Raw genomic sequence first — 15,743 nt, forward strand, 5'->3', positions numbered from 1 at the left:
AGGTATTCATTTACTCATAAGCAGCTGTGAACCTGGGTACTATCCCACATCCTCCGGCAGAAAGAACCATGCCATATGCCCCTCCCCCCACCCCCCGAAACGGAGTTTGATTAAATTCAACATTTGTTAACCCCAACTACATGAAAACAGATGAACAGAAAACCACCTGTGACAGGGTGAGGTCCCTGCCATTCACCCGGTCACAGACCGCAGGACTTCTGCTGGTCAGGTCCATGAGGCCCCGCGTGGCCAAGAAGGTGGAAGAGCGGAAGATGCATGTGTCACTTGGTCGTGCGGCTTGCTGTTGGGGAGCTGAGAGTGGTTAATGTCCCCTTTCGCTCTTGGGGGTGGGAGGAGTCTGTGTGCTCTTCTGGAAACGTTGGTAGTTTCTTGCACACTTTCATCTGGAGACAATTGCCATTTCAAGGTGGCCTCTAAACTTACAGTTCCATGCTGGGAAGGCAGGGCGGTGGCCCACACCATACAGACCACGGATGCGCTTCTTGCCTCATTTGCAACATCTCTAACCACTGGGTTCTGCCTGCATTTAAGTGCCTCTTTTCAACCTTCCCAAGCCTTGTTGGGGAACTGAAAAATAGGATGAAGGAAGCAGCTTTGTACGCATGAATGAAGCATTTTCCTAAGATCATCAGGAAATTCATGTTGAGTTAGAACACAGCTATTGAAGCCAGAGGACTTACTATATTAATTTGATGTCCGTAATGCCTTTTCTGCAAAGAAGAAAGGGGCACCTAACGCATAAGAAATGGAGTTCCCACAGTGAGCGTGCCATTTGCCGCAGTAATAAAATGAAAAGTGGCAAGGGGAGAGTATGCCTTGCATCAGTCTAATTCTGAGATATCAGCGCCAGAGAATCACCCATAAATGAGCTTTATTCCTGCCTCTCCTGTTCCTTCACTGGCTCACAGCTCCACTCAACTAGAAGTTAACCTGATTTTGTTTCTTAAGAAAAGGAGTGAAAAACCNACCATAAATGAGCTTTATTCCTGCCTCTCCACTCTTCACTGGCTCACAGCTCCACTCAACTAGAAGTTAACCTGATTTTGTTTCTTAAGAAAAGGAGTGAAAAACCATCTGGGATTCTAAGAAGCCTTCTATGTGTTCAATGCATGGACCTGGGATACCACTCATTCATTCATTCATTCATTCATTCATTCATTCCATCTTCAGTGTCCCAGGCTCTGTGCTACACACATGATAAAGATAAGTCCTATTCCAGCGAGAAAGAGTGAGTACATTATAATGTGCTGTGCTAAGAGCTTCAGGGGGATGAGGACCTGGGGTGGAGTTATGAAGAAAAGATAGGGGTCAGATGAAGAGGGCAGGGACTCCAGCGGAAGAAAACAGCAGCCTGCATGGCACGTCGTGGGGATAGCGAGGCTGTGAGCAGAATGCTGGCCACCTGAGGAAGAGGAGCGGAGAGGGAAAGGTGAGCACGTGCCTTCGTCAGGGGTCTATCTAGCAGTGACAGCCACCCGTGCCGTTCTCTGCAGAGGAACACCCTGATCAAGCATCAGATGGGGAAGTATTATTAGAGAAAAAGAAATTCAGTGATACTTGTTAAAGGTACTAAGGCAGACTTTATTCAGGACCATCCTGACAGGCGTGGGGACCTCTTTGTGGTGTGATTTCGCAGTGGGGGAGAGAGATGGGGCTCAACCCCAAGTGAATCCAGCATCAGCAAGTGAGAATTGATAGCCAAGGAGCAGGGTTGGGTGATCAGGGGACGGAAATTTACGAAGAGGCAGTTTCAGGGGTAAGGGGATTCTGGCTAAGCCAACCTAGTAGGATTCTTGCTGAAGGCAGGCCAGGGCGACCAGACCTCACCTAGGGGGGTTGGGGGGGGCGGGGCTGGGGAGCCTGAGGAGGTGTGCANTTAAATCGACTTAGCAGGGTTCTCACTAAAACTAGATTTTGCAGGAAAATACACAGATGGGCGTAGAAGGTTCAGGAGCCTGACAGTGTGGTCAAACAAAGAACCCTGTCAGTGTGGGTCATAGAGGGGCAGGACAGCCTGGTGGTTAAACCTGCCAGACCACCTCGATGTGAATCCTGCCTCTGCCGTTTGCTAGCTGTGAAACCTGGACACTCAGCTATAAAACAGGGAAGTCGTAGTACTTTGTCGTGGTGTGCCTGATATTGTCAGAAGTTTCTAGAAAGCCCCTGCACTGGCATCGGCAGCTGCAGAGCTGGCATTAGAATTGAGCCATACAGATGAAAGCACACACAGTGGATTTCATTCTAGAAAGGAAAACATTATAAGAAGACTTACTTTTGTAAGACACTAGATTATGAAGTTCACCAGCATGTAAGTGGCTTCTACCCAGAATCCTGAGCTCCAGGTTTTATAGGATAGGGAGAAGCAAAAGAGAGCTCAATAATAATTAGGTTCTGGTTAAAAACAAAAACAGAAGTCTCACTGAGCTGTTAGCCATCCAGATGTCAAAGCCTTCGTATGGACTTTGAAGAGAACAGCTGAGTCCCTCAGATCCTCTGAGGTGTGTTCAATGTTCTTCTTGAACCATCCCCTCCTGTAAAAGCTTGTGGGAAAAACTGGTCCCAACTACAAACACCACCAATGTCTGTGGTCTGAAGGATGCTGAGAACAGCCCCCTGGATGGCTGACGGAGGCCAGCCTGCTGCTTCGTGGCACACGTTTTGAACATCAGATGTGGACCTGCTGACGGAGGCGGCAAATATGACCTTTCGTTGGTTCTGACCGAAGGCCAGTTTATCGTGTTAACTTCACAGAATAGGGTGGTGATATAACCTATTTTCAGGGAGTTCTTTGTATTGATGCCTCTAAGGAAAATAGATGTCATGGGCAAGGCGTGCACAGAAATTTATTTTGTATGCCCTTCTCTGCCTCTTCTCTCCCGCTGGCATGTCCCAGGAATATTAATCCAGGCTGCAGAGATGTCCCTGTGCCCTGGAATGACAAAGCCAGATCCTAGCCAGCCTTGTTTACCCCGGGGAATGAACTTGTGCATTTAATCCCTGTAGCAACCCAAAGAAATTGTAAGGTAGGTGGGACCTTATTTCCATTTTCAGAGATAAAGGCAGTTCCAAGACTGTTCCAAGACCACACAGGTCACACGGGCACCTGGGACTGGTGCGGAGTCTCGAGTTCCCTTCTGGGACATTGCGCTGTGCAGGGACCAGAGCCTGAGAGAGGGGTCTGGGGCGGGCACCCAGTCGTAGCGAGGTTACGCATTCAACCAGCACATGTTTATCGAGCTCCTACGTGCTGGGCACTGGCGACGCATTGATGGACACGCGGTTATCTGGGTCTCCTGCCCTCCACAGAGCTCGCTCTAGTCTAGTGCAAAAGATGGTATATAAATAATGAGCCCAGTGACAAGAATTGTGAAATGTGATATGAGCAGGGTGTCAGATGAGGAAAACACAGGGGCCTGATAACTCAGGGAAGGATCCCGAGGAAAAGACTTGAAAGTAGACAAGTGAGGAGTAGGGGAAGGCAGTCAGGCAGAGGGGGGGCCCACAGAAAGTGGGAGGGAGCTCGGTCTGCTCTTGAGGAGGTCTGGAGGACTACTAAGCAGGAAGGTAGCACAGCCTGGGCTGGGCAGGCGGGCTCTCTGGGGACAGGGTCTCTTCAGGCAGGGTAAAGATTTTCCAGGTTATCATGTGTCCTTGGACGCTATACCGGATTGTGAAATGGCCTGGTGGGTGCTTTTAAAGGATCTCTTTAGCACCCGTGCGATGAAGGAATACAGAAGAATTCTGGAGAAAAGTGAGGGAATGAAAGCTACCTCTGGCTGAGGGCCTTGCATTTGATCAGCCCCACCCCTCGTATCGACCCTGTCATTTAGTAATAATGGAGGCTGTCTGCCGAGTGCAAACCGAGTTGTGGGCGGTGTCCCAGGTGTGTTGTCCACACTGTCTCTAGTCTTCACAGCAGCTGTGCAAGGTGAGGTTCTCCACGTGCTGCTCCCAGTTACCCTGCTGGAGGTAGAGGCATCGAAAACCTGCATTTTTATAGATGGAGAAACAGAAGTCTGGGCAGAGAAGGCTGGGATTTGAGCCCGTGCTTGTTCATGCTCGTGACGGAGGGACAGGAGTCCTCTGCATGAAAGGGTTTAACTCCCACGCAGCAGTGAGTTCGCTGGGTCTCGTCTCCATTCCTGATCGTGAAGTGCCCACAAATGCCAGACCAAAAACACCTTCCAGTATTGGAGTTAATTTTGACACCTTAATGACAAGGTGGAGAGAGACTGTCCGGAAAACTTTGTTCCCCAGTGGGTGGTAGCTTCATCAGTGAGCTCGCGCAGGAGGCTTTTGCCCTTGGGTGTTTATTTTTAAAACGTGCTATTGTTTAGCCCACTGCGACTGCTTCCTTTGTAGTGTTTCTATAAAAGGTTCTAAAAGATTATTACAGCTCTGGCCAGGAGCCAGGATCCCCAGCTCATCAGAGCCTCCTCCCAAGGTAAAAAGCAAGTGTGCTTTCTTAAAATGAAGAGCTAGCAGGTCCCCCTGACTTCCAAGGACAACCATGGATAGTATCCCTGTTTCTAGGCCACAGCCCAGCCTCCAAACAGTCCCTTGTTTGAAAAGACCAGCGTGGGCTCACTGGAAACGGGACTTGTTAAGGAAATAAAAATGCAGTGTTAAAAATTCAAAACTCAATCAATGTTTAGCAGGTTACCGCTTGTGAAAGGTGGTAAGGCAGACTCTATTCAGGACCGTCACGGCGGGTGTGGGCACCACGCGGGGGGATTTTGCAGTGGGCGGGGAGAGATGGGGCTCCACTCTGAATACGGCATCGCAAGTGGGAATCGATCGCCAAGGAGCAGGATGGGGGGTCCGTGGGTGGAAAAATCACTAAGAGGGAACATCAGGAGTACTAGAGGGTTCCGGCCAAACTGAACCAACAGGATCCTTTTTTTAATTTTTTTTTTTAACATTTATTCATTTTTGAGAGAGAGAGAGAGAGCTTGAGTGGGGGAGGAGCAGAGAGAGAGGGAAACACAGAATCTGAAGCAGGCTCGGGGCTCTAAGCTGTCAATGGTGGTCAAACTCACAGACTGTGAGATCACTACCTGAACCAAAGCCAGACGCTCAACTGACTGAGCCACCCAGGTGCCCCTGAGACAGGCCAGGGTCCCCAGATGTCACCTGGGGGACAGTGGAAGATAGAGAAACTGATCAGATGTAGAGGGTGGCGGTTCTGGTAAAACTAACTTAGCAAAGTTCTTGCTAAACCTGGATTTCGCAAGAAGGACACAGGCGGGCCTAGGAGAAGGTTCCGGGGCCCAACTAAAGTACAGTCAAGCAAAGAATCTTTGTCTGAATCCTGCTCATCTTTTTCTGCCCAGATCAGATGTGGTTATCTGCCACGTCACCTCAGCCTGGGGACAACTTGTCTCCTGCAGAACCCCACGTGCCCATCCTCTGCACCGGCACTTTGCAAAGCATCCAGTGTCTATTTTTTTTCAATCCAATTTACTTAATACATAGTGTAATAATGATTTCAGCAGTGGCATTTAGTTCCCTATCACTTACATAATAACACCCAGTGCGCATCCCAGCGAGTGGCCTCCTCAGTGCCCATCACCCATTTAGCCCATCCCCCCACCCACCTCCCTCCAGCAGCCCTCAGTTTGTTCTCTGTATTTAAGAGTCTCTTAGGCTTTGCGTCCCTCTCTGTTTTTATCTTATTTTTCCTTCCCTTCCCTTAAGTTCATCTGTTTTGTATCTTAAGTTCCACATACGAGTGAAGTCATATGATATTTGTCTTTCTCTAATTAATTTTGCTTAGCATACTACACTCTAGTTCCATCCACATAGCTGCAAATGGCAAGATTTCATTCTTTTTGATTGCCGAGTAATATTCCATTGTGTATTTACACCACATCTTCTTTGTCCATTTATCCGTTGATGGACATTTGGGCTCTTGAAAAACATTGGGGTGCATGTGCCCCTTCGAATCAGCATTTTTGTATCCTTTGTATAAATACCTAGAAGTGCAATTGCTGGGTCGTAGTGGAGTTCTACTTTTAACTTTTTGAGGAACCTCCATACTCTTTTCCAGAGCGGCTGCCCCAGTTTGCATTCCCACCAGCAGTGCCAAAGAGATCTTCTTTCTCTGAATCCTCACCAACGTCTGTTGTTGCCTGAGTTGTTAATGTTAGCCATTCAGACAGGTGTGAGGTGGTATCTCAGTGTGGTTTTGATTTATATTTCCCTGATGATGAATGATGTTGAGCATCTTCTCATGTAAAGCATCCAGTTTCTTAAATAGATGGGAGGGATCCTTTTTTTTTTTAATTTCCAGTCTGTCACAGATCAGTAACCTTTGTAGCTTATGCTACAAAGCTTTGTAGGTATGCTAAAGATGAGTTATGAGGAAAGATATAAAAAACAAAATGCTAGCCCTACTTTTTGTGCTTATATTCCATAATCATAAAATCACCATGCAATTACTATAAAGATTTTTAAACCCTTACCTCTGGTTTCCATACAGACCCCATCACACCTGCCTTGTGATGTGTTCGTGTGCAGTCACCTCTCACCCGTCAGTTCCCAGAAGGCAGATGGCCGCTCCCAGAAGAGACAGGATCTGGGAATGGGCCACAGAGAGAGGTAGCCAGGCTTCACCAGGCATGAGGCATGGCCTGAAAGGGATCAAGGTGGCTATTGAGAGTGAAGCCCCAGGATACAGTGATCTCCCACCTGTTTGGGATGAAAGTGCACATGCCATTTGACCTGTCCCCCAGTAAGTGATGGGACCATATTCTTAACCACTGTGTCATGCTGGCTCTTATGCATGTGCCACAAAATTCTAGACCAGCGCTGCCTCCCAGAACCTCTGCAGCGGTAGAAACGTTCTCTGTTTGTGCCGTCCATTGCAGTAGCCACGAGCTACACGTGGCCAGGGAGCACTTGAAATGAGGCTGGCGTGCCGGGGGAGCGATGCTGTGTCCAGAGTCTAACATCTGGAGTAAGGTGCCATTCTGTGACCTCCCTTGAGCCAGACCACCTGTCCTCAACAGGAGCAGAAGTGCTCCCAAGGCAGCAAAGCCTGGCTCTTTGGGATAAGGGGGAGAAACGTACTCTTTTTGTGCAAAAAGCACATGTATACATTTAGTACCTAAACACGTACAGTCTTCCATAGTATTACAACGTCATGGGGAAAGGTGTCTAAAATGTTGGGGGAGGGGCAGGAAGCGCGCACAATGATGAGGGGGAAAGATAGGCAGAGAAACAAGGTACTAGATACCTTCTCACATGAAGGTGTGTCATGTATGAAAAAGCATTCTTGGTCTCCCTGGGAACCGAACCAAATTGCCAAGTGGTTTCTAAGGAGACTACCTGCCGAGTCCCAATCACTGCCACAGGGCGGATCTCTGAAATGGGCTCGCTCTGACTACCTGTAAAAAGATGCAATTCTTTCTGTCACAGGGAAAGCATCAAATACAAATTTCTTTTTTTTTTTTTTTAAGTTTTATTTATTTATTTTGAGATAAAGAAAGAAAGCCTGAGCAAGGGAGGGGCAGAGAGAGAGGGAGAGAGAGAATCCCAAGGAGGCTCTACGCTGTCAGCACAGAGCCTGACGCGGNCCCCCTCTAATATGGAATTCTTTGGCCACCTTGTTTAATGCACTGGGGCTGCAGAGCCTGAGGCCACACGGTTGGTGCAATGATGGGAACACAGCCTGAGATGATGGCTCACCGGCATCTCTCCCCTGGCCCCGTGCCAGCCAGGAGAGAGGCTGTCCTGAAGCTTGTAACGGAGTGCAGCTTGGGTTTGTTCGTTCAGCGTTCCTGAGCACCCACTAAGTCCTGGACACTCTGGTGAGCGTGCTGTGTGGTGGGGCAGCCGTTAGCCACGTGCTGCTACTTACATTAATTACAATGAAGCAAAATGAAAATTCAGTTCCTCAGTCACGCTAGCCACGTTCCTTTTTCTTAAATTTTTTTTTTAGTGTTCATTTTAGAGAGAGAGAGCACAAGCAGGGGGAGGGACAGAGAGAGAGGGAGACGTAGAATGTGAAACAGGCTCCAGGGTCTGAGCTGTCAAGCACAGAGCCCGGCGTGGGGCTCGAACCCACGAACCATGAGATCATGACCTGAGCCGAGGTCAGATGCTTAACCGACTGAGCCCCCAGGCGCCCACACACTAGCCACATCCCAAGTGCTCGTTAGCCACAAGTAGCCCGTGGTCTCCGCAACAGAACCACAGAAGGAAGCACTTTCACTATCCCAGCTCTGTGAGGCAGCCCTTGACTGTAATCTCACAGCATGCAGACAGAGCCCGTGTGAGACAGTGGTTAAGAATATGGCCTGTGGGGTCAGATCTGGGTTGGGATCCCAGCGTCACCACGGAACAGTGAGGGATAAAGGAGGTGACACTTTCCACATGCAGTCATTGCGGTGTGTATGGTCACCATCATGTTCATTAGAATTATTCTCCGCATCATTGCTGTTACTAGAAGGTGAGGTGTGTACACCATCCAGACAGGCTTTCCATATTCAATTAGAGGAGTACAGTTGTTAGTTGAAATACATTTTTTTAATGTGTGTTTTTTGGGTTTTTTTCGAGAGAGACAGAGCGTGAGTGGGGCAGGGGCAGAGAGAGGGAGACCCAGACTCCAAAGCAGCTCCAGGCTCTGAGCTGTCAGCACAGAGCCCGACGTGGGGCTCGAACCCACAAACTGTGAGATCATGACCTGAGCTGAAGCTGGATGCTTAACCAACTGAGCCCCCCAGGTGCCCCTCAAGTACATCTCTGATCTATCCTGCAGAATTGTAGGACTGAGGTAGATTTGACAAGTGGGAAGTAGAGCCAGCCCTTCCTGAAAGTAACTACAATACAGTTGCTGTACTCCAGCAGAGAGGAGCTGGCTGACTGCTTTAGGGGATGTATTTGTTTAAGATATTCCCACCAAGAATCTCATTATTATGAAGCCTTTTATTGCCAGCTGGGTCCTGGAATAGAAGCAGAGGCACCAGCCATGGCCAAATCATTAAGACAAATTAAGACATATTAACATATGCTGGAAACAATTACCTACATAGATTTAATTTGTTTCACTGCTGGAAGAAAACCTGAAGAGAGCACAGAAAACATAGCCCAGAACAGTTCTGCAGCTGCCCTGCGAGCCTGTCGCTTGTCAGCACCTTTGGGGCTGGGAGCCACTGAAATTAGACATTGACTCGAGGCAGGACATCTGAAAATACATCCTCACTTGAGCCAGGGTTCCATGGGCTTATACACGTTAGGGGGATTTTGTGGAATTGGTGATTTTCTTTTGTTTTTTATTTTTTTTAATGTTTTTTATTTATTTCTGAAAGAGAGGGTGAGCAGAGGAGGGTCAGAGAGAGGGAGACACAGAATCCAAAGACAGGCTCCAGGCTCTGAGCTGTCAGCACAGAGCCCGACAGGGGGCTTGAACCCATGAGCCGTGAGATCATGACCTGAGCTTAAGTTGGACGCTTAACTGACTGAGCCACCCAGGCACCCCAATTTTATTTATTTTTTTAATGTTTATTTATTTTTGAGAAAGAGCATGAGTGGGGGAGAAGCAGTGAGAGAGGGAGACACAGAATCTGAAGCAGCTCCAGGCTTTGAGCTAGATGTCAGCACAGAGCCCGACGCGACGCCCAAACTCACAAACCGTGAGATCATGGCCTGAGCTGAAGTCGGACGCTCAACCAACTGAGCCACCAGGGCGCCCCTCTTTTGTTTTTTAAAATCAACCATTATTGGTATAAATAATTAATTTGATTATGAAAATAATGCAGAGTTCTAAGATGGAATATTCAAGCACATTTTTATATTCATATAATATACTTAGCAAACTTACACGTTTGCATTATTGTCTGTTCTTTTTTTTTTTAAGAGACTGAAGCGAAATAGGAAATAGTTCATTCATTTCTAAATTGTGGCCTTCAGTGTATCTTGATTTTTTCTTGTTCCTGTTATTTCTCTCAGCATCATTATTTCTCATTGTCTTACGACGAGGAGAAGAAAGTCTTCTCAGCACCGAAGTGCATTTTTCCCCCAGAGAGAGAACAGGGTCTAGCATCAGGGTTATTCTAGAATGTATCTGTTGCGGTATGCGCGTCACATGGGAATGACACAGTCTTGTCCCAGGGCTTGGTGAATGGGCCCTTACTGCATCTTAGGTGGTCGCTAAGTTGGCCAGAATTCCTTCTCTCAAAATACTAGCTTCCGGAAGAGCAGCCAGAGGAGTGTTTGCAGTGAGAGCTGATTTGTTCTGTCATCCTGGTGCTGATGAGCTTCCTTCCAGATCGGTCCTGTACATCGATTATGTACAATTATATGTGAGAAGCATAATCTCCCACTTGAAAAACAACAGGTAAGCCTTTAGTGTGAGGAGTGAAAACAAAAGCCACCTGCACGTGCTGTAACCCACCAGCTTTTCCCTTGGTGTCTGCCTCACGACAACCTCATTTTCCCCACCACCCTGCACTTCAGGCTTTGCTGACAGTTACGGGACAGGTCACACATGTTGAAGATTCAAGAAGTCATTTTCTGTGATGATTGATTCACAGTGGGATTCTCGTTTTGGAAATAGGGCAGGGTAGAGTCTAAAACCTTCCCTTTTCAATGTTTATCATTTTTGAGAGAAAAAGACAGAGCATGAGTGGGGGAGGGACAGAGAGAGGAGACCCAGATTCTGAAGCAGGCCCCAGGCTCTGAGCTGTCAGCATGGAGCCCAACGTGGGGCTTGAACTCAAAGACCATGAGATCATGACCTGAGCCAAAGGTGGACCCTCAACCGACTGAGCCACCCAGGTGCTCTGAAACCTTCCACTGACGGCGTGCTGAAGGATGGTCTGGTTGCCTCACCACTTACGGTCTTCCACGTAGGAGCTATCCAGTCAGCTGCATCATTTGGCTCCATTTATAGGAGCATCTTCAGTGAAGGGCAGGGGTTTCTAGCAAGAGGGATGTGTGCCACCTCTTCCACAGCTGTGATTGGCATTCTAGACAGCCCTTTCACTTCCGGATGACATCCAGTCACTTTATGGCCATCCAACACCATTTGAGACTACATACAGCTAACAGTGGGGCCCTAAGTCTCTTAAATTGGAAATTTAAAAATTGGAAAAAATTTTTTATATCCTATTTAAAGTGGATGTTTTAAGTTGTCTCACCATCAGAGCCGTACACAATAAGGTGGTTAACCTAGAAGCAGTTTGAAAATCTTGAAAAGAAGAAGAAAATGTACTGGCCAGGATAAATAAGGAAATTACTGTGATTTAGTATTGAAGTTGGCCCTGACTATCTTGAAGCCCCGGCAGTAAGTGGATGATTAAATACATTGTAGTACAGTCACAAGACAGAAGATTATGTGGACATTAAAATTCCCCCAGAGGAATCTATAATAAGAAAATGCTTATAATGCAGTATTAAGAAGAGAGGATTAAAAACTATAGAATTCTCTTAGCTATGTTTACAGAAAAAGAAAAAATATTGACAGAAAATTCATCAGAATATCAGCTATGACAGATGGAATGGAGTGATTTTTATATTCCTTTTTTCAGATTATTCTAATAAACATGTATCATTACTTTCATAGTCACACATAAAAGTTTTCTTGGGCGCCTGCGTGGCTTAGTTGATTAGGCGTCCAACTTTGGCTCAGGTCATGATCTTGTGGTTCATGAGTTCAAGTCCCACATTGGGCTCTCTGCTGTCAGCACAGAGCCCACTTCAGATCCCCTTCCCCACTCTCTCTCTAAAAAATAAACATTTCTTTTAAAAGTTATCTTTTTGGTTGACTCTAAGCTTCCTGACGGAAAAGGCAGAAAGGGAAACAATCATGAGTTTCACAGTGTTCATCACGTGATGAAAGAACTCTCTCCATTCCTCAAGATAAACTTTTTTCTGGATACTGAATTCTGGAAGTGGTTTATCCTGAAGCTGTGAAGTGATGTGACATACAATCCTTGAAGAAGTTCTCAGAGCAGATGCAGGAGGGGAACGCCTTCTGTCTCATGACCAGCCCCAAGAGCCTCTGGCCACAGGCTGAGGTGGCGGGATTATCGGGAAGGGGAGCCTGCACCTCACCCCTCTTCCGTCTCCTTTCCGTGTTGGCAGTTTTTAAGCCCTTCCTTTGCCCATTGTATCTCATCCAGACACACATCCGAGATGGGCCTAGCAGATGTTAGAGGCCAGCTCTCGGCTCTTCCTTTCACACCTGGAGGATTGAATGCCCACCAGTCCTGGAAGCCAATCTTTGAAAAATTAGTGGAATTTGGGGCACCTGTGTGGCTTAGTCAGTTGAGTGTCCAACTCTTGACTTTGGCTCAGGTCATGATCCCAGGGTCGTGGGATCGAGCCCCATGTCAAACTCTGCCCTTCTTCTACTCTCTCTCTTTCTTTCTCTCTCTCTCTCAAATAAAATTAAAAATTAAACAAAAATGTAATTTAAGTTCTCCCCCCTCGCAGGTGTTGCCGCCCTGGATTCCAGCGTATCTGGGAAAATTGGTCTACGCGCTGTTGTCTATTATTTCTGTACCACGATCATTGCTGTGATTCTAGGTAAAATCTATTTCTGATTCCTTACTCTTCTGTATAATTGTGACTCTTCCTTTAAAAGTAGTTGAGCTTTTTTTTTTTAATGCACTTTTTTTTAAATCAGAAAGTCCTATTGTCAAAGTACAAGGAAACTTTTGGGCTTCAAGTCTACACAACACCTTTTCTATGAAGAAAATATAATAGTGACCCAAGTTCAGCCAGGGTGCTGCTTATTAACGTCCCTAGGAAGAAACAGAGGGTGATAGTTCTGTGCCTTTATTAGAAGGAAGTGAAGCCAAGAGCTTCTATCATAGTAGAGTTGAGTCTAATTATGAAATATTTCCAAAAAGATAGCAGTTCAGTGCATCTCAAATTTCACATGGTACTGAGAGCTCACAGCAACTTGCCAAGTATAAATTCCACTTAAAAAGGGAGAAAGTTCTAAAAAGGGAATAGAGGCTGCTCCTGTACCGTTGGCATTCTTTTGTGAAGAGAGTGTTGTGGTCCACCCTTTGTGACCTGATGTTTCAAGAAGGCTGCCCCGCGTGGGGAGAGAGGACTGGAACGTACTCAGATGTTGCAGCCGGCGTGAGCCTGCCGCTCCGCGTTAACAGATGGTTGGATGCGGCGGGGTGTAGTGCTGGTAGGCAGGGCACCTGGGGGGCCTCAGCCCTGTCTGACACCAAAGCCGCACTCCTCATGAGGTTCCTGAGGGAAGCAGGCATGAAGGGGAAAGCAGGTGCGCCTCTCCTGCCACACTGAGAGGGAAGAGGGGACCACACCCACCTTGTCCTCGGACTGCCCTGCCGACTCCTCCCACCTGCAGATCAGACCTGCTCTGGTCCCGACACCCTGCCCGCCGTGGACTGGCATTTCCCTTGGGGGGACCGATAAAGGACACGGAGACTTGCTTCTTCTCCCCCTGCAGTCAAGCAGTCTCTGACGCCTTGGTCTGTGCGCCAGCCTCCCACCTCTGCTTGGACACGTCAAAGGACAAGAACCCATTACCTCCAGGGGCCATAATGGTGCCCTCAGATGCTCCTCATTTAGATAGTTCCTTACAGCAAGAACCGTCTCTCCCTGTAACACCTGTCTGTCCTCTCCACCCCGAGAGTCACAGGGAACCATATTTTTCCTAACCCTGACCCTTTTTTGGATTACACAGCAGCCTTCCGGATATCTGAAGGCTTGTGGTATGGAAGGAAGATAAGGCTTGTTTTGTATGAGCCTCGGGAAAATAACCGGCATCTGGGGATAAAAGTTACATAAAATATTGAGTGGGTTGAAAATGAACTGAGTTGGAAAATGAATCACCCTCACCCCAACCCCTGGCTCGGCTGATCTCATAAACTAAAGAAAAGAAAATAGAATATTCTCATCAGCAAGGGTCTCCAGAACCAATTCTGGAATGCAACCTCTTCGTTTAAATTTTAAAAAAACAAGAACAAAAACCATGAGAAGAGTTCCTTCTGGTTCATTGAAGTAGAAAAATAATCAAGTCTGCCCCCAAGGTCCCAGCTGAGGCTCAGCATTTCGGCTGGACCCTGGAGCCTGCCTTCCAGGTTTATCTGGTGCCACCATGCCTACTGGCTCTAAGAAGGGTACGCCACGGGTACCAGGTGTTCTGGAAGGTTCCTAATGCTCTGTGGTGCTCTCCTCGGCCGCAGGCATCGTGCTGGTGGTGAGCATCAAGCCTGGCGTGACCCAGAAAGTGGATGAGATTGACAGGACAGGAAGCAGCCCTGAAGTCAGTACGGTGGACGCCATGTTGGATCTGATCCGGTGAGTGTTTGGCCAGTGGGGCAGCCCCCGGGCATGCTGCCTGTGATACTGTGGTCACAGAGGACCACATGCTTGCTTTAATGCAATGCTGTCGCTGTCTTGAAATTGCTGATAGTTTTTGAATCATTGCATGTTTTCATTTTGCCCAGGACCCTGAAATGACACAGCCAGTCCTGCCTGCCAAGCCATGGTTCCAAGGGAGGATGGGAAAACGGGCTCCTCTGTCAGGATTTAGGACAGACAGAGAAGCAGAAAACACACTTGTTGCACCAAGATTCTGTCTGGGCTGGGTTGGGGGGTCAGTTCTGAAGCATACTTGAAGAAATACATTTTTTAATTGCACAGGAGAAGGCCTCTTCTCAAAAGCAATCAGGTCTGGGAATTGGTTGGTTACTTTGAAGATAGCAGGTAGAGCAGAGAATCCTTAAAAATGACACAGATGCGCATTACATATTTTGTCGACACAAAATTTAAACGTGTTTCTTTGCCAGTGTTTGAGGTAGGGCCAGAATCTTTTCTTTCAGTGTGTCTGGTGATTGTGACTCCGTATATTTTTCTTGCACCTACTGCACTGATAAAGGCATCACGTACGATTTCCAGGTTCACTTTTCACGAAGAGAGCAGCAAACCCCTTAGAAACCATAAAGCAAGCTGAATGCCACTTCCTGCCAGTTTTTTCTTTCCATTTCTGTGGACTTTCCAGTCCTAATCAGCCCACGGAAATCTTAGGCACTGGTTCAGTTGAGTTTCCAAGCACTGAGTTTCGTTTTGATGACAAACCACACCTTCCATCTCACACTCCCCTTTCACTGACTCACATCATTTTTAATTCAGTCATGATGCTGATGTTCTCAGTTGGCATAAAGAATTTGGGAGCGGACGCCGCTGGCTCTCAGTAGGCATACTCTCTCGTCAGTGAAAAGATACGTACAGAATATTAAAGGAGTCTCTTAACTGTGAGCGTCCGCCTGCCAGTGCATCGTTTCACTGAGGACAGTGGGTGGACCCGTTACTCGGTGAATCAGCTGAGTGACGGTTGTGTAAGAGCGCTTTCGAGACTTGGTTGAAGCTCAACAGGGGGAAAAAATCTTAATACAAGGAAGTGTTTTGCAAAGGAGAAACCAGAAGAGGAACCAGAGTACGTACTCCGTGTTCCACTCATGTCCACCCGTGTATTGGGTGTGACAGAAACAAAACACTTCTGCCTTAATGCGACACTGCTTTTCATGTCTCCAACAGGAATATGTTCCCAGAGAACCTTGTCCACGCCTGTTTCCAGCAGGTGAGTGAGAACAGTGATTTCTGCCTTCAGATCGGCTCCACTCTTGCTTCGGCGGTTAGGACTGTTGTTCCCTCCTGTGACCCAGGGAGTGGGATGAGCCCATCAAAAATGGTAGAAACACACCCTCAAATGTGAATGCAAAGCAAATAGC

General features: G+C 47.4%; 1 protein-coding gene across 1 annotated transcript in view; it reads left to right on the top strand.

Annotated features, from left to right (window-relative positions):
- The window catches only part of SLC1A1 (solute carrier family 1 member 1), a 47,425-nt gene that overhangs the window by 6,475 nt on the left and 25,207 nt on the right, over window positions 1–15,743 (top strand). Inside the window, exons 2-4 of the mRNA XM_077759442.1 lie at window positions 12,460–12,552; window positions 14,196–14,310; window positions 15,550–15,592. Of these exons, the coding sequence (XP_077615568.1) occupies window positions 12,460–12,552; window positions 14,196–14,310; window positions 15,550–15,592 (251 nt within the window). The remainder of the gene's footprint in view (window positions 1–12,459; window positions 12,553–14,195; window positions 14,311–15,549; window positions 15,593–15,743) is intronic.

Source organism: Crocuta crocuta, unplaced genomic scaffold (genome assembly GCF_008692635.1).
Source record: "Crocuta crocuta isolate KB4526 unplaced genomic scaffold, BGI_CrCroc_1.0 scaffold41, whole genome shotgun sequence".
Classification (NCBI taxonomy): domain Eukaryota; kingdom Metazoa; phylum Chordata; class Mammalia; order Carnivora; family Hyaenidae; genus Crocuta; species Crocuta crocuta.